The sequence below is a fragment of the Tenrec ecaudatus genome, chromosome 16 (assembly GCF_050624435.1).
Source record: "Tenrec ecaudatus isolate mTenEca1 chromosome 16, mTenEca1.hap1, whole genome shotgun sequence".
Taxonomy (NCBI): Eukaryota; Metazoa; Chordata; class Mammalia; order Afrosoricida; family Tenrecidae; genus Tenrec; species Tenrec ecaudatus.
The window spans coordinates 28649078-28675569 of record NC_134545.1 but is presented as its reverse complement, the minus strand read 5'-3'; the positions used below and the strand labels follow the sequence as shown (position 1 = coordinate 28675569).

Below are 26492 nucleotides of genomic sequence, written 5' to 3'. Positions count from 1 at the left end.
ACTCTGTCTGCTCCCTGGGGTTTCTGAGGCTGTCAACCTTTAAGGGAACAGGTGGTCATCAGTCCCCCAGGGTTGAACTGCCAACCTTGTGGTTAACAGGTTATGTTAACCCAGCATCACCAGAGAAGTGTGGGAAAGGCCTGTCTTGGCAATCACAGGAGGCCCTCAAGACATGCATATGTTCTGAAGACCTAGGAGACAATGTCTTGGCCTTAGAAGCTTTATTTGCTGGGGTGGGGGTGGGGTGGGGAGATGATGTCTGAGGAAGGGGTGAGGCATAAGGGTAGAGTGACATGGGGACTCAGTTGGGCACCTTGGGCACCAGAGCAGGTCTGTTGCCCTTCTCCGAGCATCACTGTCTGTCTCGCAGGCCTGCATCTGTGACTGGAAGGCCCCCCCACTCATTCCAGCGCCGGAAGTCCCCACACTCCAGGAGGTACTGGTACCCGTGGTAGCCTGTATACTGATAGGCAACCCAGCTGGGGGAAGGGGCAAAGAACAGGAGCTGGAGACCCTGCCCAGTTAGTTTCTACCTCTCCTGTGGTCCTTGCTCCACCCTTCCCCAGTGAGGTGCAGGCTTGGGACCCCAGAACTCTCCCTGATGGCCTTTCTCACTGTGTGTCCAAGAAGGATGCTATGTGCACCATGGGTTCCCAGAATAAGCAGCGCATCTGTCTTTTGCAGAAACACTACCAGGCATTCCAGGATGCTCACCTTCCCGACACGATTGCTGAAAAAAAATGTGTGTATAAGCACATGTGGTGAAGAAAGCTGACGGTGCCCGGCTATCAAAAGATATAGCGCCTGGGGTATTAAAGGCTTGAAGATAAACAAGTAGCCATCTAGCAGAGAAGCATCAAAGCCCACATGAAAGAAGCACACCAGCCTGTGTGACCACGAGCTGTCGAAGGGATCAGGTATCAAGCATCAAGGAACAAAAATCATATCATTGTAAATGTGGGTGAGTGGAGAGTGGAGACTCAAAGCCCATTGGTAGTCAACCAGACACCCCCTAACTGAAGGGTTATGGGGAGGAGATAAGCCAGTCAGGGTGCAGGATAGCAATGATGAAACATATAACTTTCCTCTAGTTCTTAAATGCTTCCTTCCCCCCACTATCATGATCCCAATTCTACCTTACAAATCTGGCTAGACCAGAGGATGTACATAGGTACAGATAGCAACTGGAAACACAGGGAATCCAGGACAGATGACTCCTGCAGGACCAGTGGTGAGAGTGGTGATGCCTGGAGGGTGGAGGGAATGTGGGACAGAAAGGGGGAACTGATTACAAGAATCTACATATAGCCTCCTCCCTGGGGGATGGACTGCAGAGAAGAAGGCGGGGGGAGACATCAGACAGTGTAACATATGACAAAATAATAATAATTTATGAATGATAAAGGGCTCATGAGGTAGGGGGGAGTGGGGAGGGAGGGGGGAAATGAGCAGCAGATATGAAGGGCTCAAGTAGAAGGCAGATGTTTTGAGAATGATGATGGCAACAAATGTCCATATGTGCTTGACACGGTGGATGGACGGATGGATTGTGATATGAATTGTATGAGCCCCAATAAAATGATAAGAAAAGAAGGATACACCACCAGAATGTTCTTCGAAGTGAAGATGACAAGGCTTGGTCTTGCTTACTTAGTACATGCCATCAGCCTGATGCTGCTACGAAAGACATCCTCTCTGCTAAAGAACAAAATTGGGAGAATCCCCTCCCCCATCCCAAACAGACCACAAATGCTGGCTGAGCTGCCAACATCGTGTTCTACTGTATATTAAGGTGGCTATGAGCCGGAGCTAATCTGATGAACAGCAGACACCAGCGATCGATGGCAACCTGGACAATGGCTTAATGTCTCTGACAGACCTCAGTTTCCACTTTTGGAAAATGGGGGTGCTCAGAGTAACTGGTTTAGGAGGGTGCTGTGGGGGCCACATGGGAAAATAAATGGGGTTACTTTAAGGACTAGGGTGCACCTGACCCAAGCCATGGTACTTTCAATTGCCTCATCTGCATGTGACAGTTGGACATGGACCAATGAAGACCAAAGGAGAATCAATGCCTTTGAATGACGGTGTGGGCAAACAATATCTAAACTACCAAAGGACAAACAGATCTGCCTGGGAAGAAATACAGCCAGAAGACTCTTTCGAGGCCAGGGCGGTGAGACTTTGTCTCACATACTTTGGACATGTCAGGAGAGACCAGTTCCATCATGCTGCCTTAGTGAAGTGCTGCAGAGGAAGGTCTTCCACAGGCTGGACCGGCACCATGGCTGCATGGATGAGCTCAAATCTCAGAGCGGTTGCGAGGCTGCCTGCAGGACTGGGAGTCCCCTCCGTTGTCCATGGCACCGACCAGCAGCACCCATGCAAAGAGCTTGCTAGTGCGCAGAAAGTAAGAGGCTGGGAAGAACTGCAATGGACACGGAGCCAGGCTTGGCGCCAGAGGCAGGTAAGGGAGAGGAGCATCTTGAAGGACATCTGCATGTGGCGGTTGGGAGGGCATGCTAGGGTATCAGACACACCGGGGATTAAATCGCAACACGACCTTTGACCAGCTGGAGGCAGTGGGACTGTGGAGCTGCTTTATACGAGCTTCCGTTTTCTGACTGTGAAATGGGATGGGATGCTGCTGCTGATCGTTTGCTCACGCATCGGTGGCGAACAGTCAACAGTTCAAAGTGGTCCACGCGTGCTTGGTACAGAATGAGCACACGGAGCCATGGGTTCAAGTTGGTTCCGGTCCATTGTTACGCTGTGGGGAAGGTAGAACTGCCCCATCTGGTTTTGAAGGCAGTCATGCTCATGGGAGCAGGCTGCTATGTCGTGCCTCCTGGTGGCACGCCATCCCCGCACGTGTTCATGGCTGTTGCTGCTTTTCGCGGTCAGCAAGTCAGTCCCGACTCAGAGTGATCCTCTTTGTGGCCCGCAGAATGAAACCCTGGCCGGCTCTGTGCCCGCTGCCCAGCCCATTCTGCTTGAGCCAGGGTGTCCCTTCCTCCCCTGCCCTTCTGCTTCACCAAACAGGATTCCCTCCTTCAGGGACAGGGCCCTCCTGCTAACAGGGCCAGTGCGTGAGACCCAGTCCTGCCAGCCTCCTTCTGAAGGACTTCCCCTGACACAGACTCCTGTTCCTTCTTCGGTCAGGGATGGTGTTCTCAGCCAGCACCACCATAGCCAGGATATCAAGTCCTCTCTGGCTATTTGTTAGAACGATTGGCCTCTAACTGGTGTTATCACTGGGAGGGGTCTTCCCAGCCTTCTCCCAGGACCCACCCATCTTTCAGCATCTGTTCTCAAGCTCAGGCTTCTGGGACCAGCCCCCCTGCCACTGGCCCAGGACCCAGAAATCCTCCCTTCTGCTAGGTCCCACGAATGCCTGCTGGGACTCTCTCTTTCCATCTCACAGGTAAGCCCCTTGCAGGTAGGCAGTGCGCCTTCCTCATCTCTGCCTATCCGGCCCAGCACCACACTGACAGGCCCAATTGAGATGGGATGGCTGGGATGTCTTCGGAATCGATCTCGGGGAAGAAAGAGGGAAGAGAAGAAGTTCAGAGGATTTGAGGAGTTCAGAAAGAGACGGGCGGGGAGATGGTGGCTGTATCATTGGTGAGAGGTCAGAGCTAGCTGGGAGGCAGGGCGCTGGGTGAAATGACCTCCCCTGGGTAGGCAGCCCCTCTGCACTGTGATCTCTTGGAGGTGGGGTTCTGGGGCTTGGGGAGCTTCAAGTCCTGGGAATTGAGAGGGGAGAGCTCAGGGACTCTGGTTTACCCTTTGTACTGGTGCCAACACCGAGATGCAAAGAGGGGAGAGGGGTTCACCCAGGTACCACAGGGCCCTGACCCTTTCTGCTGATGGCCTTTGACCTGGACGCCCCTGAATATTCTCTGTCCCTGAACACATCTAGAAGCTTCCATTGCACCAACTCCAGCCTGGTGCCTGACTATGCTCCCAAGCCCTTCTGAGCTCTTCTTCCTCACCCTCCCCTCTCAGGATGTGGGCGCGTTCTAATGTATCACCAGCCTGACTCGGAGCCCCTCGATCTTGTTCCGTGGGAGTCCCTGGCCTCTGGGCCTGCCCTTTACCCACACCTCCGACCGGATACCCCATGATGCCACAGCCTCCAGACTGCTTGTGCTCGAAGGGTGGGGTGAGGGCAAGACCCCAGGGATGCTTACGTGCCCTGGAAACCTGCACACTGCCCACTCGGTCCTGGAAGTCATAGACCCAGAGACTGGCACCTCGTCCTCCTGGACCTCCATGGGGTTGCCCTTGAAATCGGCACCCTCAAACAGACAGATCTTGTGCTCCTGGTAGGGAGACGGAGGATCAGCCCTGCCTGCACCAACAGGGGGTGGAAGGAGACGTGCCTAGGTCTCCTCGTGGGTGCTGACCAGGCAGAGGTTGGAAGAGAGGCTGCTAGGTGTGGCCCAACCAACCGCGTACTGTCCTGGAATCTCCACTAGCTGTCTGGCAGGGTCCCCTCCTTTGGGGACGGAGGTACAGCAACCTCTACCTCAGGGAGCCCTGGTGGCTCAATAGTTAAGCGCTAGTTTCAAAGTGAAATGCCATTGGTTCAGATCCACCCACAGCTCCTGGAGGGGGGAGGGAAGGACATAGCACACTGTTCGGTTCGAGATTGCAGCCCAGACCACCCTTTGGAGCATGTCGACTCTGTCCTGTGGGGTCGTGAGGAGAACAGAAAGTCTCTCCTGGCGCAATGGTTAAGCACTTGGCTGCTCACCAGAAAGTTGGTGGTTCTAAGCCACCAAGCTCTTTGGCAGGGGGCAGCTCTACTCTGCCCTGCAGGGTCACTGTGAGTTGTACAGGACTCTGCAGCCATGGGCTATGCGTTAGGATGAACCTGGCCTTCCCTAATGCCACGGAGGACATGCTCCACTCCCTAAGGGGTGTCCAGACAAGGCATTCATGTGCTTTTGCTTATGGTCAAGGGCAGGACCAGAGGGGTCAAGGCTCTTGTCTCACATTGCACAGCATGTCTCTCATGACCTGGCTGACCGTGAGGGATTGAGCAAGCACAGCTCTTGATTCAAATCCTGCTTCTGACACTTCTGCGCTGGCGACCCTGGGCATTTCATCTCGCCCCTCTGAGCCCGAGTTTGCTCATCTGCAGGGAGGGGACGTGCTGGCCTCACAGGGCCCAGAACTTGCCACACTCCCTGGCTACCATTCCCTCCTTCGACCTCCAGCCCCTATCCTCACTCACTGAGGTCCGAGAACCTGGCGCTGCCCAGCCCCGCTGGTTCCCCCAGCCCTGGGCCAGTACCACGTTCACCATCCTGACTGGCCAGAAGGATGTCAGCCGGTTGCTGCGGTGGCTGCTTGACCACGCGTCCCAGTGCGGGTACACTCCCTTCTCCGGGACAAATGTCTCTCCACGGAAGCTGGACAATTCAAAGGCCACCCAACTGGACAGAAGAGGGACCATGGAGGTGGAGACAGAGAGGAGAAATGTCATCAGTGGAAGCCACTTCTTCCTGCCTTTCCACCTTCCTGTTGAAGGTGGCGCCCAGGCCAGTGGGGATGTCCAAAGGGGGTTTGCTCCCCCATGCGTGTGCCTCTTGGCCTTGCCACGTACTGGCCGTGTGATCATAGATCGTGCATTCACCTCTCTGAGCCTGTTCCTCACCTACACTGATCTGCCCACAGAAGCTGTGAAATCAGAGATGGCACCAATCAGAGGATCGCCCCCCACCCCCACCCCCAGGGGAGACGCACACTCACCGCTGGAGGTTCTGCAGAGGCCGGGGCGCTCATTGCTGAATGGGGAGGGGCTGCTTCCGTGCCCCTTGCAGACTACAACAGTCCAGCCGGAGAATGAGGGCGGGGCCAGGCTCCTTGGAGCATGATCTAGGGAAGACCCAACTGAAGGCAGAGACCCGAAAGATGGGGTGGGAAGCAAAGCACAGGGGCCCCTGGAGTTTAAGACGATGGTGGCAGCCTCATGTTGAAAAAGACCGTGAAGAGTTGCATGAGCCCCTAATAAAACGATTAAAAAAATTGTTAGAAGGTGGAATATTCCATTTTAAACAGATAATCGGATGTCAATTGTGGGTTTTTGTAATGTAATGGAAACTTCAACAGATAACTTGAGGTTGCAAAGAGAGACTGACTTCTAAATTAATGGAATGCACATATAAATGAGAGTCCAGCAAGTCCTGTGTGAGGATTTGCATTTCGTATTTGTGTTTACACGCAACACTTTTACTGCTTTGGTAGGTAGCAACAAGGGTCTTAATTAAAAGCCCATGATTGAACTATAGAGTGTTATGATATCTATAAGAGCTGCCAATAAAATGATAATGAAAGAAGAAAATGAGAAACCTGATCAGAGCCACTGAAGTCAACACGTGGGTGTCATTGGTGGACCCTTGGCTCTGAGTCTTCACAGAGAAAATGACGGGCAAGGTTAGCCCGAGAAGACACTCCGTAATGCGTGTGGAAGGGGAGGATGGTACCCCCTACCTGTCAGATACCTGTGAGAAATCCATGTGCCACCGCACAGAGAGGGTGCCATTCTATACAAGGACGAGTGAGAAGGCTGAACGGGAACTTCCTCTGGATTTCGCAGGGCCATCGGACTTGGGCTGGGCACTGAGCTGGTGCTACAAAGAGACCCGGGCAGCTGGGGGGAGGGGAGGAGGGGACTGATTCCATAGCTGAGAAGACTGCCGCTAAGGGACTCCTTGATCTTTCCTCACAGTGCATCCAAGGGCTCTCAAGGCACAGGAGCACCACCATCAACTCCCTGGGGGCTGCGGGCACCTTCTCCTACACAGAGTGAGTTGAATGCAGAGCAGAAGCTCAGAGTCTCATAGCATCCAGACTTTCTGGAGCCATTGAGGCTGGAGAAGCCCCCAGAGGACTAGGTCAAGATCATCTTTACATGTTAAGCCTTAAACCAGAACCATTCCTTGAAGCCTGCTCTGAAAAGACAAGAGCTTATCTGAGCCTGCTGCTTGGGAGGTTCAATGAGAAGCTTGGGGGTACTGAGTCAGTTGGGGGAAGTGGAGTCCTTCGGAAAAGGCTCCGTGGAAGGGTCTCACAGTTTGAAGCAGGAGAGCAGAATCACTGAGATGCTCAGGGAGAAGTTGCTAAATGGCGTTTCACCACCAATTTATTAATTGTGGGAAGGCAATGGTCCCTTCTTTACAGCACACTGTCTGTGGGATCATCCAGGAAGCCCTCAGCACCTAACAGATGCTTGTCACGCTCAGGTCTGTGTGACACCGGCCCCGAGGTGGGGACAGTTAGTGGACACTTGAGTCTTTGGCCTCCTCCTGGCCTCCATCAGGAGCCAGGGCTCCTTGGGTGGTAGAAACAGGTCTCTCCCCCAAACACACACACTGGAGCTCAGAACCCAGACTTTATACTGATCTCACCCTTCACCACGCTGCATCCTCATTCGAAGCCCGAGAAAGAGAATGGGGCTTCTCTGGGGCGGCGGGCATGTTGCCATTAGCCGGTACAGAGTAGAGCTGCCCCAGGATTTCAAGGCGGGCCTTTTGGAAGCAGACAGACAGGCCTGTCTTCCCGGGAGGCCCTGGGGGTGGGGCAGGGGCAGGGTTGAAGCACCAACCTTCCGGCTCCTAGTGGCATGCTGAGCCATCTGCACCACCACAGCCCCCCCCCCCGGAGGGGGGGATGGAATTCATTTACGTGCACGCGCAATAGCAGGCCCAAGAGGGGTCAGGCTGGGGATGCCTGCGGTCACTGTGTGGTCATTAGTATGTACAGCGACAGAGGACGGAGGGACACCAGCACACTCATGCACGCGCACACATTTACACTCATGCTTACACATCTCCATTCACACCGCCTCTCACATAATTTACACACATGCACTCTCACATTTACCATGCACACATACCACTCTCACCACACACACGTGCACACCCAAACTCACACACACCACAGACACGCACATGCTCTCACACACCTACACACTCGCTCATAGTCACAAACACACATTCAGGCACACCCTTTGTCACATGCACACTCTCACCCACTAACAGTATCTCACACACCCTCTCACACCCAATCTCTGGCATACACGCTCACATGCACATATACTTACATGCTCACAGACTCTCTCCAACACACACTCATTCTCTCGCACATACTCCATCACACACACACTCACACTCATTCTTTCACACTCTCTTTGATGTACACACATGCTATTTACCCTCTCTGATACACACTTACACCCATACATTCTCTAACACACACACACACACATACTCCTGGGCATGCATACTCATACCCTACACACTCTCTCTGACACACGCACACTCACTTTCCCACCCACACTTACTCACTCTTGCACACTCTTTTTTGTACTCTTTTGTACACTCTAACGCATGCATATTCAGCTCACACATTCTCTGACGCACACACTCTTGGGCACCCACTCATACTCACGCACTATATCTGACACACAATCTCTCTGACACACACACTCACACTCTCACTCAGGCACACACGGTTTACACACACACACACACACACACACACAGTCCTGAAGTGATGATCAGGCTGCTCACACGCTCAAAACTACACCTTCCCAGGTTCAAGCGCTCTCCTGAGAATTCCACTGGTCAGCCCTGGGAGTTCTCCTGGCCTATGACCACCAGCTGAGAGAGAGGCTACATGCATATGTGGTGGGTGTCAAACGCTGAATGAGTCACCACCAGACCCCCACCAGCCAGGCCTGGCCCACCAGAGGGCCTCAAATCAATACCAGCCTTCAGCCCGAGAACCCCACCCCCTTTTCCAGGCCATTCTCTGGGCTGCCCTGGCTTTCCCACCCCAGCACCTGCAAACCCAGACTCAAGCTCCAGTTCTCAGCTCAGATGCCTGCTGCCTCCAGGGAGCCTCCCTGCTGTTCTCCTCCACTGGTGCCCATCCCAATGTCATTGCGGGGGGCCATGGAGGCCTTGGAGCAGCTCGGGGGAGGGAGAGGACCTCCCTAGCTTCCTCCCCTCTGACCTTTAAGGAAGCAGACCCTCAGGGAGTCGGTTCGAACTGCCAACCTTTTGCCTCACCGCAGGGTTTAACCGAGGGTTTAAGTGCTGTTCTGCCAGGACTCCTGGTGCACTGCACTGGAAACCAGGCACAGCCCAAGAAGTCTTTGACAGTCCTGGCTGCTTCTCCCTCCCTCCCTGCGCTCCTCGGACCCACCCCTGCCCTATCACCCACCCTTCAAGTGGGAGGTCCAGGGGCTGCTCCAAGTCTCTGTCTCCAGCCCCAAGAGGACCCAGGAAACCCCACCCAGTCTTCACACCAGGACCCAGCGAGGCTGGGCTCATCTCCCTTGAGAAGCCTCGGCTCCCGGTGGCTTCCACCCTGGCCGGATGCTGGTGGTGTGGCCTGCCCTTACCGACTGTCCCTAGCAAAGCAGAGGGAGTCCTGGGCTTGATCCCTGGTCCCAGTCCCCCCGGAGGTGCCTTGGAAGAAAGGTCTGGCGATCTCTGCCCCCGCCACCCCAGCCATTGACAAGCTTACGGAGCACAGTACTACTCTGAAGCACTGGGGGCTGCCTGGAGCCAGCTGGCTTTCCCCACATACTGTGGGCCCAGCCACACCACGTCCTCACTGACCTGTTCTACAGAAACCCTTGTGGGGGTGACCCTGGAGACCCGGAGAAGCACACCCCAGCCTCGCCGCCCATGACAGCAAAGCCCAGTTATGACCCCCTAGTCCTGAGCAGGGGAGTGGCGGGTCTGCAGGGGGCAGGGAAGGGGCACTCTGTGACAGTGCCCAGTAGCTGCACCACGGGACCCACCACGGGAGCACGGCAGTGCGGGTATGTGTGGAGGGGCTGGGGAGTCTCCTGGTGAGTGCAAGGAGGAAGGAAAGGACAGAAAGAGTGCTGCTGCTGTCTGGACCCTGCGTGGCAGGCTGCCTCGTTCTTCCTCAGAGTCGCCGGGCGAGTTTAGAACCACCCACCTTCTGGTGAGCACGCCACTGTGGCAGCACCGGGGCTCCTTTCCCGAACAGTTACCCGCAGCACCGTCCAATGTGCTCACGACAAGCTGGGTGCCCCATTGTTTGAGTCAAACCCTGCTCCGTCGGCAGTGGTGCCGTGACGGCTGCTGCTTGAGAAGCAAATCTCCAGGGTCTTACTAGCGAGGCGCCTCCAGGCAGAACCGAACCTCTGGTCTTTGGGTCTGCAGCCGAGCATGGTGACAATTGGTCCCACTCAGGTGCCTCCATGAACACCAGTGGGCCCTGCATGGACCAAACGACCACTGACTTTGAAAGGATCTAGGTCTATGCAATGGAGGGTGACCCCAAGCCAATGCAACCCCCAAAGGATAGGGACCCTGGTTTTTTAGGAGCCCTGCCAGCCCCAACCTCAGAGAGGAGCTCTCAGGGGAGTCTGAGACCACCCCTCAGGCCTTATTGCCCCGTCTTCACTGGACCCATCTGCTCTGTCTACGACTTGGCCCAGGTCTGGCCCGAGCATCCCCTGAGGCGTGTGGAGTGATGTCTTGGTGGTGGTGTTTATTCAGTTGTCCCCCTGGGTCCCAGTGTGCTGGAGGTCCTGGCTGTGTCCTGTACCCCCTCAGATGCGGCCATGTGTCTGGTTGGGAAGGAGGATCAGGTGAGGGAACCAGGGAGGAGCCATAGGAGGAAAGAGAGAGGCCAGGAAGAGGGGGAGTGGTAGAGGAGAGGAATTGAAGGCTGGGGGTGGAAGTGAAAGGAGGAGGAGGAAGGAGAAAGAAGAACAGGGTGGGGAGGAAGGGAGGGGCTAGAGGAAGAACAAGAAGAGGAGGAGGGGGGAGAAGATGACAAGGAGGAGGAGGACCAGGAGGAAATGGAGAGGAGGGGAGAGGTAGAGAAGGAGGATGAGGAGATGGAGGGGGCAGGAAAGGTGAGGGGAAGGAGAAGGGAAGAGGAGGAAGAGAGACAAAGGAGGAAGAGGGGGATTAAGAGAAAGAGGGGGAGGGCAGGGGAGGAGGGAGAAAGGGAGCACGTAGCACCCAGCCACACCACCCCAGTCCTTACTCTGTAGTGCCCAGGAAGAAGGTCATCCCCTTTGGGCCTGGCCATGGACCCACATCCTGGGGCTGGGGTGGGCTCAGTGGGGGGGACTGGTCCAGCAGGTGGGGCCCCCTTCCCCTTCCTGTTGGGCTGTGGGCTCACTGCAGCTGTTGCTGAGGCCTTCATGGGCTGAGACGTGGTCCCCCTGTAGCCATCTGCAGAGAAACCACAGGGCAAAATGACGTCAGGGCAACCCCCAGCTGCCCCTTCCCGCCTTCGCAAACACAAGCATCAAATGTCATGGTCTCACACTCACCCCAGGTCTGGGGACCACTCAGTCCACACAGCCTTCCTCGGGGCCTTTGACCAAGCCCTCACTAAGCACGGGTCTACTACCCCCACAGAGATGCCACAGAAGATGGGCCTGGTGATCTAATTGCAGGTGGTAGCCACCCTGTTCTGCTCAGACCTAGGTGGGGTGGCTATGAATCAGCACCAACTCGAGGAGACCAGTCTGATTTGTTGTTGCTGCTCAGACTTGGTCGTGGGGTCTAGTCACCTCACTAGATGATTGTCACGAGTTCCGTTGTGCCCACCCCATCACCACCTCACTGCCAAATAGGTGACCGCTCGGCTGGGCCAAGGTTCTCAGTGGTTTGGCAGTATGGAATGATGCACTGTGGTGACAGTGATCCACCAGGACGTGCTCTGATGTGACAGCCAGAAGAGGATTGGGGAGGAGCAGGTGGTGATTTTCAACTGTAGACTTTAAGAGTAGCAGCCTGGTGAGGAAGCCACTCTACCACAAGGGCTAAAAGGAGAGAGGACTGAGCAGAGATCAGAACAATCTACTACTCCCCCTGCACCCCCCCCAAAAAAAAAGCCAGGAGTGAGTGTGTCCCTGGGATGCAGGGTCCCAGAGCTGAGAACCTCCTAGACTCAGGAGACTGATGCTAAGACACGTGGAGCTCTCCAGGATATGCTGGGTCCACAGATGTTGACAGATGGGGACCTTTCTTGTAAACTGTGAGCCAATAAGGAAGACAGCTTCCCCTCGAGTCAGCCCTGAACCTGGATGTGCAGCCTCCTGGAAGTCAAAGGGCACACTTCCGTTTGTTAAAGCCACCCTTGCGGTGTTTCTGTTAAAGCAGCAGTGGTTACACATTTGACTGCAAACCATGAGGTCATCAGTTCAAAGCCACCAGCTGCTCCTCGGGAGACAGATGGGGCTTTCTACTCCTGTAAAGAGTTGCAGTCTCAGAAACCCACAGGGACAGGCCTACCTTGTCCTGTAGACTCACCATGAGTCAGAAATGACTCGATGGCAGTGAGTCTTGAGATAAAGTGAGCTAATAGTTATTTCTGTTAACAGGCTCCACCGGTCCCCTTTTGTGGGGTACATACTAACAATTGTCACAGACATCACTGGACTCAGCTGACCCTCACCCTGAGCCTGTGTTGTTGGTCCAACACATGGAGACCATACGGCTGGTCAGACTGCCCCGTTGGGTTGGCTAGGGCCGTGTCTTTATAAGAACAGATTGCCAGCCCTTTCTTCTGAAGAGTGGGCTTGAACTGGGGCGGTTACACCACCAGGGTTCTGTTCCTTAGAATCCCACGGGGAAAATGCTGTCATTTTCTCACTGAGCAAACAGGCTCAGTAGCCCATGCTGTTAAAGAGCCCTGTGGCATAGAGGTTGTGCTGGTCTGCTCACCCCAAGGTGAGAAGTTCGAAACCACCACTTGCTCTCTGAGAGAAAAGTGAGGCTTTCTACTCCCATAGAGTGACAGTCTCAGTGTGGGGATTGTGCCTGATCTGACCTGACCACACCGAGGCAAAACACTAAGGGCGTGCAACAGAATAGCAAGGGGAGCAGAGCAATGAAGTCCCAAGGGAATACCAGAAATAGACTTTGGGGCCAGGATGTTGCCACCCCATCTGACTGGACCAGAAAGCACTCTTAAAGGTCAAAAAATAGACCTTGAACTATTTACGGGCTTTTCTTCTTTCTTTTTTTGGTCATTGGCTTTTTGCTGTTGTTTTGTCTTCTTTTGTTATTTGTTTTGCTCTGTTTTGTTTTTTGTGCATATTATTATTTCTGCATGTCTATCTAGATAGCATAGGCAGGATAAACAATCTGGAGGAGAAAACAATGGGACCAACAGTTCCTGGAGAGGGAGAGGCAGGGGAAAGGAAGTGGGTGTTCACATACCCAGGGACAAGGGAACAAGTGACCCAAAATCCATGGTAAGGAGGCCTGGTAGGGCTTGATCAAGGGCAATGTAACCGAGAGGAATTACTGAAACCCAAATGAAAGCTGAGAATAATAGTAGGACAAGAGGAAAGTAAATGGAAATAGAGGAAAGAACTAGGAGGTAAAAGGCATTTATAGAGGTCTAGAAAAAGGTACTTGCATATGTAAATATATTTATATATGTTGATGGAGAAATAGATCTATGTGCATATATTTACAGGTTTACTATTAAGATAGCAGATGGACATTGGTCTTCCACTCAAGTACTCCCTCACATGACACGATAGCTGAAGACAAAGTGGGTGCATAAACAAATGTAAAAAAAAGCTGATGGTGCCTGACTATCAAAAGATATAGCATCTGGGGTCTTAAAAGCTTGAAGATAAACAAGCAGCCAGCTAGCTGAGAAGCAACAAAGGCCACATGGAAGAAGTACATCAGCCTGTGTGATCATGAAGGGACCAGGTATCAGGCATCAAAGAACAAAAAATCCTATCATTGTGAATGAGGGGACATGTGGAGTGGAGACTCAAAGTCCATCTGTAGGCAACTGGACATCCCCTTACAGAAGGGCCACGAGGGAGAGATGAGCCAGTCAGGGTGCAGTATAACCCTGATGAAACATACAGCTTTCCTCCAGTTCTTTACGGCTTCCTCCCACCACCACTATCATGATCCCAGTTCTACCTTACAAATCCGGCTAGACCAGAGGATGTACACTGGTACAGATGGCAACTGGAAACACAGGGAATCCAGGACAGAGAAAGCCCTCAGGATGACCAATAATGAGAGTAGCGATACTAGGAGCGTAAGGGTAAGGTGGGGAGAAAGAGGGAACCGATCACAAAGATCTACATATAACCCCCCCTCCCAGGGAGTGGACAACAGAAAAGTGACTCAGGGGAGACATCAGACAGTGTAAGACATGACAAAAGAATAGCAATTTATAAATGATCAAGTGCTCATGAAGGAGGGTGGGGAAGGGAAGCGGGAAATGAGGAGCTGATCCCAAGGACTCAAGTAGAAAGAAAATATTTTGAGAACGAGGACGGCAACAAATGGACAAATGTGCTTGACACAATGGATGAATGTATGGATTGTGATAAGAGTTGTCTGAGCCCCCAATAAAAGGTTTAAAACAAAAAGAGTGGCAGTCTTGGAAACCTACATGAGCAGCTCTACCCTCTTCTTGAGGGTGGCTGTGGGTGGGCATCGACTCAATGGCAGCACCTCTGGTTTGGGGTTTTAGCCCATGCTGTTTGTAAGCAGCATGCTGAACCCCACTCTGGCTGACTGCTCCGTGCTTTGACAGGCTCCGTGTCAGTCACTCCTTCTCCTCCCCCTGCACTTGGACCTGCGCTTGGAGACTTTCAATCCGCAGGTGCTGTGAGCATGCGTGAATGCATTTCTTTCACCCATTTCTTTCTCAGCGCTGCTGCTGGGGCTCTCTGGGCTGGGGCGGAGGAGGGCCCAGAACCCACATCCACGTGATGACGGGTTTGCAAAGGAAGGTTGTGGCCGAGTGGGAGTTGGGTGGGGCTTCGGCTGTTCCGCTGTGGGGTCCTGGCTGCTTTTGGTGGATGAAAGCTTCACCACATGATTGTCATCATCGGGAAAAAAAGGCTCCCTTCCATTTTTGAGGACATTTTAAGGGATCCAAGAGAGCTGGCAGCTCTGGTGACGTCTGCTGGCCTCCTGGGCGCAGCCCAAATCCACCAGCCACTCCTCTCCCGAGAGACTGCGCTCTCTGCTCCCACCCAGGGTGAGGGGCCTCAAAATCCACGGGCGCAGTTTTACCCTGTCCTGCAGGGTCGCTGTGACTTGTCATCAACTTGACGGCAGCCAGTTTGGTTTGGGTTTGGTTGGCTGGGTAGACAGGTCCCTCCTCATCAGCCCCCAGCAGGGTGCTGGCTCCCACCACTGTGGCCACCAGACAGACGTCCGGGCCAGCCGTGGGCCTCCCTGGTCTGGACGTGTCGCAGCAGGGCTGTGTGACAGCTCTCCCTTGCTTGGGGATGCTCTGGCCTGGGCTCTTCTCATTGCTTGCTTCTCTGTCTGTGCTGCTCTGTGGCTGTCTTGCTCTCTGTGACTCACTCTTTCTCTTCCCTGTCCGCTCCCTCTCTCAGCTTTATCTCAGTATCTCTCCGACTCTAGCATTCCTGCCTGCCCTCCCTGCTCTCACTCGGATTCCATCTCACCTGAGGACCTGAGGCTCCAGCTCTGGGTCAGAAGGAGGGGCCTGTGGCGGAGTGGGGGGGAGGACTCCCTGTTGTATAGTCACTGACACTGAAGCAGGGAGCTAGTAGGGAGCAGGTGGGGCAGGGCCCCACTAACTGCTGGACCTACACTTCTCATTGTGCACAAACCCTGGACCCTGCCCTGATACCTCCCGCTTGTCCTCTGCTTGCCCCCTACTGCCCCTCCCTCCATGACTGGGGGAAAGGCCAAACTCAGGATCCCTGCTGCTGCCAGCCTGGGAGATGGGGAGCCCCAGGGAGCTGGGAGACCTGCGTTTGAACCCTGGCTTGGTTTGAACCCTGGGTGCTATGTGGCTGCAGACAAGTGTCTACCCTGGTGGCCCATTGGTTAAGCACTATGCCACCAACCCAAAGATTGGTGGCTGGAGCCCATCCTGTGGCCCTGTGTCAATCTGCCTCTGTGAAGATCTGCTCCCCGAGCAGAGTCCATCCAGACTCATAGCAACCCCGCAGGCCAGAGCAGAACTGCCCCGCCGTGGGCTTTCCCTTCTGGCCTTCAGACTTTGGCTGTGACGGGGCTCCATTCCCTCACAGAGCAGCTTCCCGCCCCACCTTCCCCTGCAAGGCCTTTTCCCACCCTCCTCCTCTGCACACCCTGCTGAGCGGGCTCCCAGTGGTTGATGATGCCAAGGCATTCAGAGCTCTCTCCCACCTGGTTTGCTTTCTGCCTCAACAACCCCCTCAAACTCACTGCCATCCCGGTGATGCCGACTCTGAGAGGCTCTCGGACAGGACCGAACTGTCCCTGTGGGTTTCCAAGATCATACGTTCTGAAGGGAGTGGAAAGCCTCATCCTTCTCCCACGTCTCTGCTTACAATCCCCTCATTATCTGACCCCAAGTCAGTGAGGGGCCCAGGCAGTGAGCACTAGGTGACTGGATAGCCATGCCTGCCAAGGGGTCATACAAGAAGGTGGGGGTAGGAGGGGAGTGGAGGAGAGATATGATGGAGTCAGAGATCAGAGTGCAGGGAGGGAGATGGGTGGCAAAGGAGAGACACAGAGACATGGCCAGTAGTCCATCGTAATAGCACACGCACACTGTGTCAGTCTGGGTACTTTAGAGAAACAAATCCACAGAAACACATGGATAACAGAGTTTTATATAAAGGTTAAGTGCGCATCAAGAAAACATCCCAACCCTGTGCTGCCCAAGTCCACAAGCCCAACATGAACCCATTAACCCATATGTCCAACACCAGTCCACAAAGTCCCCCTCCATCTCACAAAACACACACTATGATGCTGACTGCAGGAGGAAAGCTGAGTCAGTGAATGTGTAAGCATCTCAGCGCTGGCAGGGGTCTCCACACGGCTGCTACAGCACCCAGGGCTGCATTGGGGTAGGTTCACATGGCTTCTCTTCAGGGAAGTCTTGCAGGAAGTGAGCCTTGCCAGCTGAAGCAGGGAACTGCTAAGGCAGCTACACCCTGGTGCGACCATCAGAAAGCAAGAGATCCAAGAACTAGAAAGGCGAGGCTCACCGAACCATTTATCCCTCTGTCTTTCAATTAACCTCACGTGTTTATTGACCAGGTTGGCACAATAAACTAACTACCTCACACACACACACACACACACACACAGATGCACATGGTTAGATACACACAGACAGGGGCATAGGTAGTAGCATGTCCTGATACACACACACACACACAGACACAGATGCACATGGCGACATGACGGGATGCATGGTTAGACACACACATGCAGCCACAGAGACATGGACAGTAGCGCATCCTGATAAACACACGCACACACAGATGCACATGCAGACATAGACGCATGGTTAGATGCACACAGACACAGAGCGGTTGACAGGCAGACATACTTGCATAGAGACACACACATTGGCATGCATGGAGAGACACACAGACAAATGAAGGGAGGCACTGACAAAGAGGGACTCGTACACACCCACACACACACACTCACACACACACACACACATCGATGTAGTACCATGAAGATACTTAGAACAATGGAACCAACATAAAAAACCACACCCACAGCCCTCCCCCCCAGTCACAAACAAGGAAACTGAGGCCAGGTGGTGCATCCTCAGCCAGCAGAGGGACCCAGGGAAATGGCTCTCTTGCTCAAGGCAGGGTAGGGGGTGTCTGCACAGGTTCCTGTCTCTTCCTGGGGGGCAGGGAGAAGGGGTGTCTGGGAATCAGGTTCCCCACACAGCACAGATGTGTTGGGATCATAGTGGCCTGCCCACAACTCTACCCACACCCTGCCTCAGCACCCATCCCGCCTCAGCACCCCAACTCTCCAGTTTCACACCCAGCCTTTCATCTTGGGCCAAACCCACAGGATGCGGGCACTGGAGCCATGGCCAAGATTCCTGTGGAGGGGAGGGCCACCCACAGGTCTGGGCTGCTCGGCCAGGCCGCCTCATTTCTGGGCAGTTCCTGACCTATGGTGGCAATGAGCCAGCTGTCAGAGGGCCAGGTGGGGGTGGAGATGGGGTGCCCCCCGCCACCTTTAGGAGCTCCTCTCTGGGCTTTGTACAGTCTCAGCTCGGCAGTCTTCACCATGCCCGCAGATTTCCAAACTGATTTAAGCTACTATCCCTCTTGAGAAACAAACAAATGCACAGCGGCCCTGCAGTGAAAAGCTCACATGTCCAAGCGGGCAGCCATCAAGAGCTCAGGGCATGTCTGCTACACAGGACACCTTGGCACATGTGGGAAAGCAAGTTATCCCTCTGAGGACTAAGGCAGGCCTGACCCGAGCCATGGTATCTCCAATCACCTCCTTCCTGTGCATGTGAAAGTTGGACATTGAATAAGGAAGGCTGAAGAAGAATGGGCTCATGTGAATGAGGATGCTGGTGGGGAGGCTGACAGTACCATGTACCGTCACAAGCACAAATGCGTCTGTCTTGGAAGACGTACAGCCAGGATGGCCACAGATGTACACGGGTGCTTAATACAGCTGAGTTAGGGATGGTTATAAGATCTGTAAGAGGCCCCAATAACATGATTTTTAAAAATAAAAGAAATGAAGCCAAAAAGAAGAACAACAACAACAGCAACAGGAAGGAAGGCCCCCCAACAAGAGCGTTGACAGGGTGGCTGCAGCCGGGTGCAGCCGTGGGAACAACGGTGAGGATGGCGCAGCCATGACCAGTGTTTCCGTCTGTCGTGTCTAGGGGCCAGAGGATCGCTAACAACCACACATACAACGGCCCATGCCCCGGGGCTAAATGGCAGCACCTGCTTTCAAAGCCTCACTGGGTCATCGGAGCACCAGGAGCAGACACAGCCTCATCGTTCTCCCGAGGAGCAGATGGGCAGGGATTGTACCACTAACCCTTCGATTAGCAGCCTAATGCTCAACCTCGGTGCCACTAGCACTCCCTAATGACGATGCTGGATACTTTTTTAATGTAATGTTTTCCTAAGAACAGTCTAATGTTATATTCAGGTGTAACTCACATAGATGCTCCTAATCGCCCCCTCTCTTAGGTTAAGCCAATTCATCTTGTTACGCTCACTGACAATCCCAGTTTTCCTTCTTTCACCTGTTCTCATTCTGTTGAATGATGCTTGGGGGTGGGGGGGATCTTGAAAGAACCACAGGCTGTCACAAGAATAAACCGACCTATATTAGAAGTGCAGTGAATGCTCCTGAGAACAGAGCAGGGCGAGGCTAAATCTCGAGAAGTTTGCACATGGTGTCAGGAGAGAACAGTCCAGGTGTGTGAGTCTGGGTACTTTAGAGAAACCAACCCACAGAAACTCACATATAAGAGAGAGTTTTATATAAAGGTTAAGCACTCATCAAGAAAACATCCCAACCCAGTGCTGCCCAAGCCCACAAGTCCAACATTAACCCATATGTCCGACACCAATCCACAAAGTCCTCCTCCATCGATGATGCCGACTGCAGGTGGAAAGCTGAGTCAGTGAATGTGTAAGCATCTCAGGGCTGGCAGGGGTCTCCACACGGCTGCTCCAGCACCCAGGGCTGCATCGGGGTAGGTTCATGTAGCTTCTCTTCAGGGATGTCTTGCAGGAAGTGAGCCTTGCCAGCTGAAGCAGAGAACTGGCTAAGGCAGCTGCACCCTGGTCCGACCATCAGAAAGCAAGAGATCTGAGAACTAGAAAGGCGAGGCTCACCGGCCATGTATCCCTCCTCCCTTCAATTAACCCCACGTGTGTTTATCGGCCAGGTTGGCTCAATAAACTAACTACCTCACTCAGTGTTGTCAGGCTACAAGGGGCCCAGGAAGGCTGGCACTGTATCAGCCCACAAAGCACCAGAGCCCATTTTGATGAGAGAAATTCCAAGTTGATCCTGCCAGCGCTCAGAGAAGGAAAACAGCCAGGAGTCTCCTCCCATCTGTCTGAGTTCAGTCCTGACTATGCAAGTTAGTATCCCTTCAACTAAGTGATAATTAGCAGGGTTTGTTTGTTTGCATACAGGAAGAGATCAGCAGGCTTGCACAGTGATCAGAGGATACAGTTTATTCTCTAAGAAGGCAGAGTTTGCCCTGATCATTAGGAAATGATCGAGACCTACGTTTCTCCAAGAGCCACGGGGCACCACCCTGTGCAGCTGCACGGGCCCTCGTTTATCTAAATTGAGGAATGTTTCCGTGCCTGGCTGTATCCGACCACCACCCTGGAGGCCTCTGAATGGGGGGGTGCTTCATATCTGCTACTTACCTGAATGACCTTGCTAGTCTCCGCCCTAGTCAGGACAGCCCCACTGATTAAGCTTTAAAGGAATTTTACTGCAAGAGTGGGGGGGGGGGGGGGGGGAAGAGTGTGTGTGTGCACACTATATTTTAGATTTTTAACAAACTTAATCTTAAATGATATTTTGATTACCAGCAGGCTAGTTCGTTCACATCCTCAATCACCTGGATATCTTCCAGGCTGCCATCTCTAAGGGAAGAGATGGCCACGTCTTTTTCCTTTATAGCCGAAGGGTGGGCTTGAACCACCAACCTTTGAGTTAGCAGCAGAGCGTTTAGTGTTAACTGTTGACTGCAGGGTGCTTGGCGCTCCCCAGAGAGCACTGGTATTGCCCCCTTTGCAGGCTGGGAGCAGGGGCTGAGGCAGGTGCCAGGTGATCCAGGTGGAGAGAACACTATGGGTTTCACACCTTTGGCTCAACCACTCAGTCAATCCTATGGGTCGTGGGGAGCCACCATGCTCCGTCATTTGCAAAGCCTGTTTATGCCACCCACCACCAGCTCCTTCCTTCTGCCCTCAGAGCCAGCTGCCCCACCCCCTCCAGCCAACCTCTCCTCCCCTCTCTCCATCAGCTCCGCTTCCAGGTCCCAGAGCTTCTTGCCACATCAGGCCACACGCTTCTTGTTTATCCACCCTGTCCTTCCAAGTAAAGTTTAGATGCCACCTCCTACAAGAAGCCCACCTTGATTGCCCCTGCTGGAAGATTGCGCCGAGTATGTCAGAGAACCTCCCAGTGGCCCTTGTCTGTTCTTGGAGGAGACTTGTCTCAGGTCACAAGACCAGGCAGGATGAGAGGAGGTTCTTGTATGCTTCAGTCAACGCTCCCTGACAGACGTTCTCCAGCATCTTCCCTGGGCTGGCTGTCCTGCTCTCTCCCATTATGCCATAAGGGCCCTGTGGACTGCATGTAGATCCTTTGGGTTAAGGACTATCTCTGCCTAAGGCAGTTGTGACAAAAGAAGCTTCTCCCCCAAGGTGGGCGAGGCAGGAGCAGTCAGGACTGAGAGATGATCCCAGGAAGGTCCAGGGTGGCGGGGAGGGAGGGAGAGGGATACTGCTCTTCGTCCAATCACATCTGGACCCCATCTGGAGCTCACTGCAACCCACGTCAATCATGGGCATCACAGGAGTCATGGGCATCACAGGTACAGATAAATGCAGGATGATCGCAGGCCAGTGGGTGGAAAGTCTTGCAGATCCAGTGGCAGTGGAAGCATCTCAACGTTGGCAAGGGTCTCCACGTGACTTCTTCAGCTCTAGGGCTCTAGTGTAGCTCCATGTGTCTTCTGCACAGGAATGTCTCACAGGGAGTGAACATGTTTCCCGCCTCCTGTGAGCTATGCATCTCCTTAGCGCCTCCAAATGAGGTCATCAAGCTGCGACCTGATTGACAGGCTCGACTCCACCCCTTCATTCTCAAGTCTCAAATTGACAACAGCTGATGTATCTACTGCACTCTATTAGCACCTGGCCATTCTTATTCCGTCTGACTCTCACTGTTTATTCAGGGACTTCAGCATGGCACCAAGTGTCCAGGTTCTTTCTGTCTTTCTGCTCTTCCATCTTCAGTTTTGACTAGGCTCCTCACGGCTATTGAAGCTCCAGTAGTTCCAGACATTACTTCACACCAACAACTCCACAGTCATGACTTCATGACTAGCAGAGAGAGAGAGGGAGAGAGTACGAGACTGCAACTCTTGATGGGAGTAAAAAACCTCTTCTTGCTCTCTCAGAGTGGTTGGTGGTTTTGAACTGCTGACCTTGCTGATAGCAGCCCAGTGTGTTTCCCACTCTTCTACCCAGGCTCCTCTCTGTCTGACTTGGGCACTTGGGTTGGTAGCTGCCTTATCTTCCCAGGCTCTATTTTTTGTGCCTCCTAAACATGCAACGACTGAAAATGATTTAAAACCAAATGGGTCCTGAACCCCAGTGTTTCTGGCAGCACACTCCTGGGCTGTAAATTTCCCGGATGAGAAGGGCTCTCTGGTGGAAAATGCTTAAGAGTCCTGCATAGGGTTGCCTTGCGTCGGAGAGGACTCAGCGACAGGGGGCTTGATTTCTGATGCTCCTCCTAACTCTTCCTGACTGCTGTCCCTGGGCAGATGTTGCCCTTTTTGGTGGTCCAGTTGTGGTGCTGAAGCCCAGCCAGCATCTCAACTCCAGGGACACAAATCTCCACTGACAGGCAGCTGCTCTTAAGGTACTCTGGACAAGACTTGAACCACGTGGCTCCTGCATAAACCACACCAAACTACCCACCAGAGAGCCCACTCTGACTCGCCAAGATCCTCCAGGACAGGGTCAAATGGCCCCTGTGAGTTTCCCAGGCTGTAACTTCCAGGAGTACAAAGTCCCCCCTGTTCCCGAGGAACCGCTGGTGGCTTTGAGATTCTGGCCTTGCAGTGAGCCGTCCAATGTGTGTATAACCCACTGCGGCACATTCCAGCCAGGTTCCACAGAACTTTCTGCAGGGAAGGGAATGTTCTTTGTCTGCAAGGCCTCACTCCATGTGCAATCAGGGCTACAGAAGGCTCACTGTTTGACCATGTTTCTCACTTTTATTCCTCTTTCCAAGAACCAACTGTGAGCTTGGTGTCAGTGTTCTCATTTGTCCGTGTTCTATTTGTCTGATTTTTTAACTCTTTATTCTGATTTTTCCTTCCTCCTGCTTATATTTATTTTGCTGTTCCTTTTCAAATTTGTCAAGGCATAGTCTTGGCTCACTGATCCTGAAGGTTTCTTCTTTTGGAAGACAGGCGTTCAAGGCTACACATTTCCCTCCAAGTATCCCTTTCGCTGCATGTTGTCTCCAACTGTCCTTTGATGTGTTTTTAGTAACATTCAATCTGATTTTCCCTAGTTTCTCATTTGATTTCCCCTAGGGTTTATTTGAAAACATGTTCTCTAAATTTCAAATATCTGGGGATTTTCTAGATCTTTTAATGCCAATCGTTTGTCATTCAATTTCATTGATCCCGGAGAACAGGCTCTGTGAGGTTTCAGCCATCTGAAATGACCTGAGATTGATTTTATGGCCCGGCATATGGTCTATCTTTGGTACATTTGGCCAGGCACCTCAAACAAGTTATAATCTGCTGTTGTTGGGTATGGGGTTCGGCAAATGTCATCTCAAGCTGGTTTGCAGTCCTAGTTAGATAATTTTCTATATGGTCATTGATTTGTGAAAACATAACATTTTATCTGTTCCTGAGTGAGGACTGAGAATGTTGCCTACTATGATTGGGATTTATCAGTTTCTGTGCATTTTTGCTTTCAGATTTATTCTAGAGTTTCAAAGCTATATTATTATTAGGTGGACACATATTTACAACTGTTATTACTTCCTGGTAAGTTGCTCCTAACTTGTCCTTTTCCAAAAAATGCATGAAAGCCGGGGTTTTTCTTTACTTAGCAAAACTTCCCACAGCCCCTCTTTCCCTTTCCAACTTGCTCTTACACATACTGAACTGGAGTCTCTTTGAACTCCTTTGCAGGACTGCTAACCAAAATGTCAGGGGTTCAAACCCACCAGCTGCTCCCAGAACGAAGACGAGATTGCCTGCTCCTGTAAACACTTAAACCATCAGAAACGGTATACAGGGTTTCTCTGGGTCAGAATCATCTTGATGGCTGTGGAGTCTTTCCTTCACCCTCTCAAGAAAGCCTGTAACACAGAAGCGTTCACTCGCATTCCACTTCCGGCCTGAGAAGGGCTGGCCTAGCTCTCTGTGTAACACATTGTATTTGTAATTTAATACAATGTAACACAATATGTCTAGGCTGTATCATACAATGTCATGCAAGAACAATCTTGAGAGTGGGGCAGGCCCTGCCAGTGTTTCCCTCTGTTGAACATGGGAGCACTATGAGTTGACTCCCACCAGGCAGTGCAGTGCAGTGTGAATCGACCTGAGAGCAGGCTGCCTCATCTTTCTCCCTGGAGTGTCTGGTGGGATGGAACTGGCGATCTTTTAGCCAGCAGTTGAGCGCTTTAGCCCCTGTGCCACAGAGGTTTCATAATATCAATATACTATGATATGATGCAACATGATGTAACCTGATGTAGTATGATATATAGCATGATATAACAATATAAAATACAATATATAACACATGCTATGTAGAGTAATATACCATACCCTACTCACCATTCCATAATTAATATAATGAACACATCATAATATAATATTTAAAACTTGTATTTTATGCTAATTTTATTGTGCTGAGTATATGGGATGGTGTGGTATGGTTTATTATTTATATATTAAATAAAATGATATATTATGTAGTATGGTATGAAATATTAATAACAGTGGAATACAGTATGGTATATCTATACCATACAACACTATAATCATATTATACCATATCATATGTGATGACAACTAGATTTTAGGTCAACTGGGGATAGCTGGGTGAAGGTAGGGGTGGAGCCCAACCTATCAATCCTATCACAGCCTAATGGCACCTCTTTGGGGGGAGTGGCCTTCTTATAAGGGAGCCGCTGAGCCCAAAGGGCTGAGCTCTCTCTGGCCTGTTGTTGAGACTCTGTGTCTGCCTCTGGGGGTCCGTGTGGATCGCTGACTATGGGAGCCAATCTGGAGGCTGTGGGCACCTGGCCGGGTTCCCACTGACTTTGAATCTGGAGACTCTGCGCCCACCTGCAGCTACCTGCGTCTGCAGAGGGCTCCAGCAAGCCTCAGGCCCATGGACTCAATTGAGTTGGAATGGGCTGGGACACCTTCTTGCTGTAAAATTACTTCATGATCTAAAATTTTTCATGCCTGCATAGGTACGTTGTTGGCTTTGTTTCTCTAGACAAGCAGCCTAACACGCATGTGCACTCTCATCTGTCCCATATAAGCACGCTCCCTCTCCTACACACACACACACACACACACACACACATACACACACACACACACGCTACTTTCTTCTATAGATTGTCTCAAGCACTTGCCCTTGGCTTCATTTCCTGCCCACATTGGCTCCCACCCCTGTCCTCAATTAGTGTGACAGATACAGGAAGGGGGGTGGCTGAGCAGCCCATGGAAAACATAATGTAATCTGAATCAGGAAGTGGGGGCTGGGGAGACTTTGTACTTTAATCCCTTTTTAACCTTGAGTTGCATCAACCCATTTGCCTAGAAGGCATCGTCCCTGGGATATACTGGGTCACTAAGCCTGGCGCCCACCCAGAGTGACCGAGGGACCCTGACCCCTGTGGAAGCAGGGCTGTGGCTATGGCTGTTCTACCCTGTCCTGTAGGCTCATCATGAGTCAGAATCAGCTTAATGGTCGGGGGGGGGGGGGGTGTTTATCTGTTTGTTTTGAGCTCTTTACAGGAATGGAAGGCCACATAATTCTCCCCGGGGGGCCCAGAAAAGTTCTGTGGAAAACACACTGCAGAAATAGGGGCTTCTCTGCCTGGTTCTTCCTTTCCCACCCCCTCAGTCACCCCTGCCCCAGCTCCAGGGAGCAGAGGCTGTGACAAGGACATGGGTAGAAGCATCCAATAAAAAGGACAGAAGCCACCTGGAACGAAGAAATGGGCTGGGTTGTCCCAGGTATTCATGGAGCTCCCAGACAGACTAACTAGGAAGAAAGGGCTGCCTCAGGGTCTACTTGGAGAACCAGCCAATGAAAACGTTGTGGATCATAGCAGGGTGCTGTCAGACAGAGGTGCCGGAAGACCACCTCACTGCTACGGAGTCAATTTCCACGCACAGGGACCTGGTAGCACCTTGTGGGTGTCTGAGACTTTACATCTTTATAGGAGCCTCATCTTCCCCTGAGGAGCGACTGTTGGGTTTGAACCGCCAACCTTGTGGTTAGCACCTCAATGTGTAGCTCAGTATGCCACCAGGGCTCCTTCCCCAGGCTGGGAGGCACTTGAAACACACAGTGACCGCCACACTGGACTGAGGCAGGCCACTGATGTGGAAGCTGGTCAGTGTGTGGGCAGGCAGTGTGTTGACCTGCTCTGTGAGGGGCCTTCAAATTGGTCCAGAGAGAGAGAGAGAGAACTTTCCCACAAGGTTTTTGGAAGCTTCTCCGTTCATACACAGGCCACCTTGCTTCGGACCCGGTGGCAGCTCAGAGCAGAAAGAAGTCAAACCCAAACCAACCCCACTGCCCTTGGGTCCATTCTGACTCAGTGAACCTAGTTTTATGGGAGTAGACAGCCTTCCTCTCCAGGAGTGGCTGGTGGGTTTGAACCCCTGACTTTGTGGTGACCAGCCTG

The 26492-nt window shown here is 52.5% G+C and overlaps 1 protein-coding gene across 1 annotated transcript; it reads right to left on the bottom strand.

Moving 5' to 3' along the window:
• Positions 1-352: 352 nt before the first annotated feature.
• On the bottom strand, positions 353-18079 carry CRYBB1 (crystallin beta B1). Its single transcript, XM_075533414.1, is given in 8 exon segments — positions 353-479; positions 3672-3676; positions 4198-4250; positions 4253-4325; positions 5303-5444; positions 8554-8672; positions 11050-11240; positions 17959-18079. Coding segments are annotated over 8 exon segments (831 nt in total).
• Between the last annotated feature and the right edge of the window lie 8413 nt (positions 18080-26492).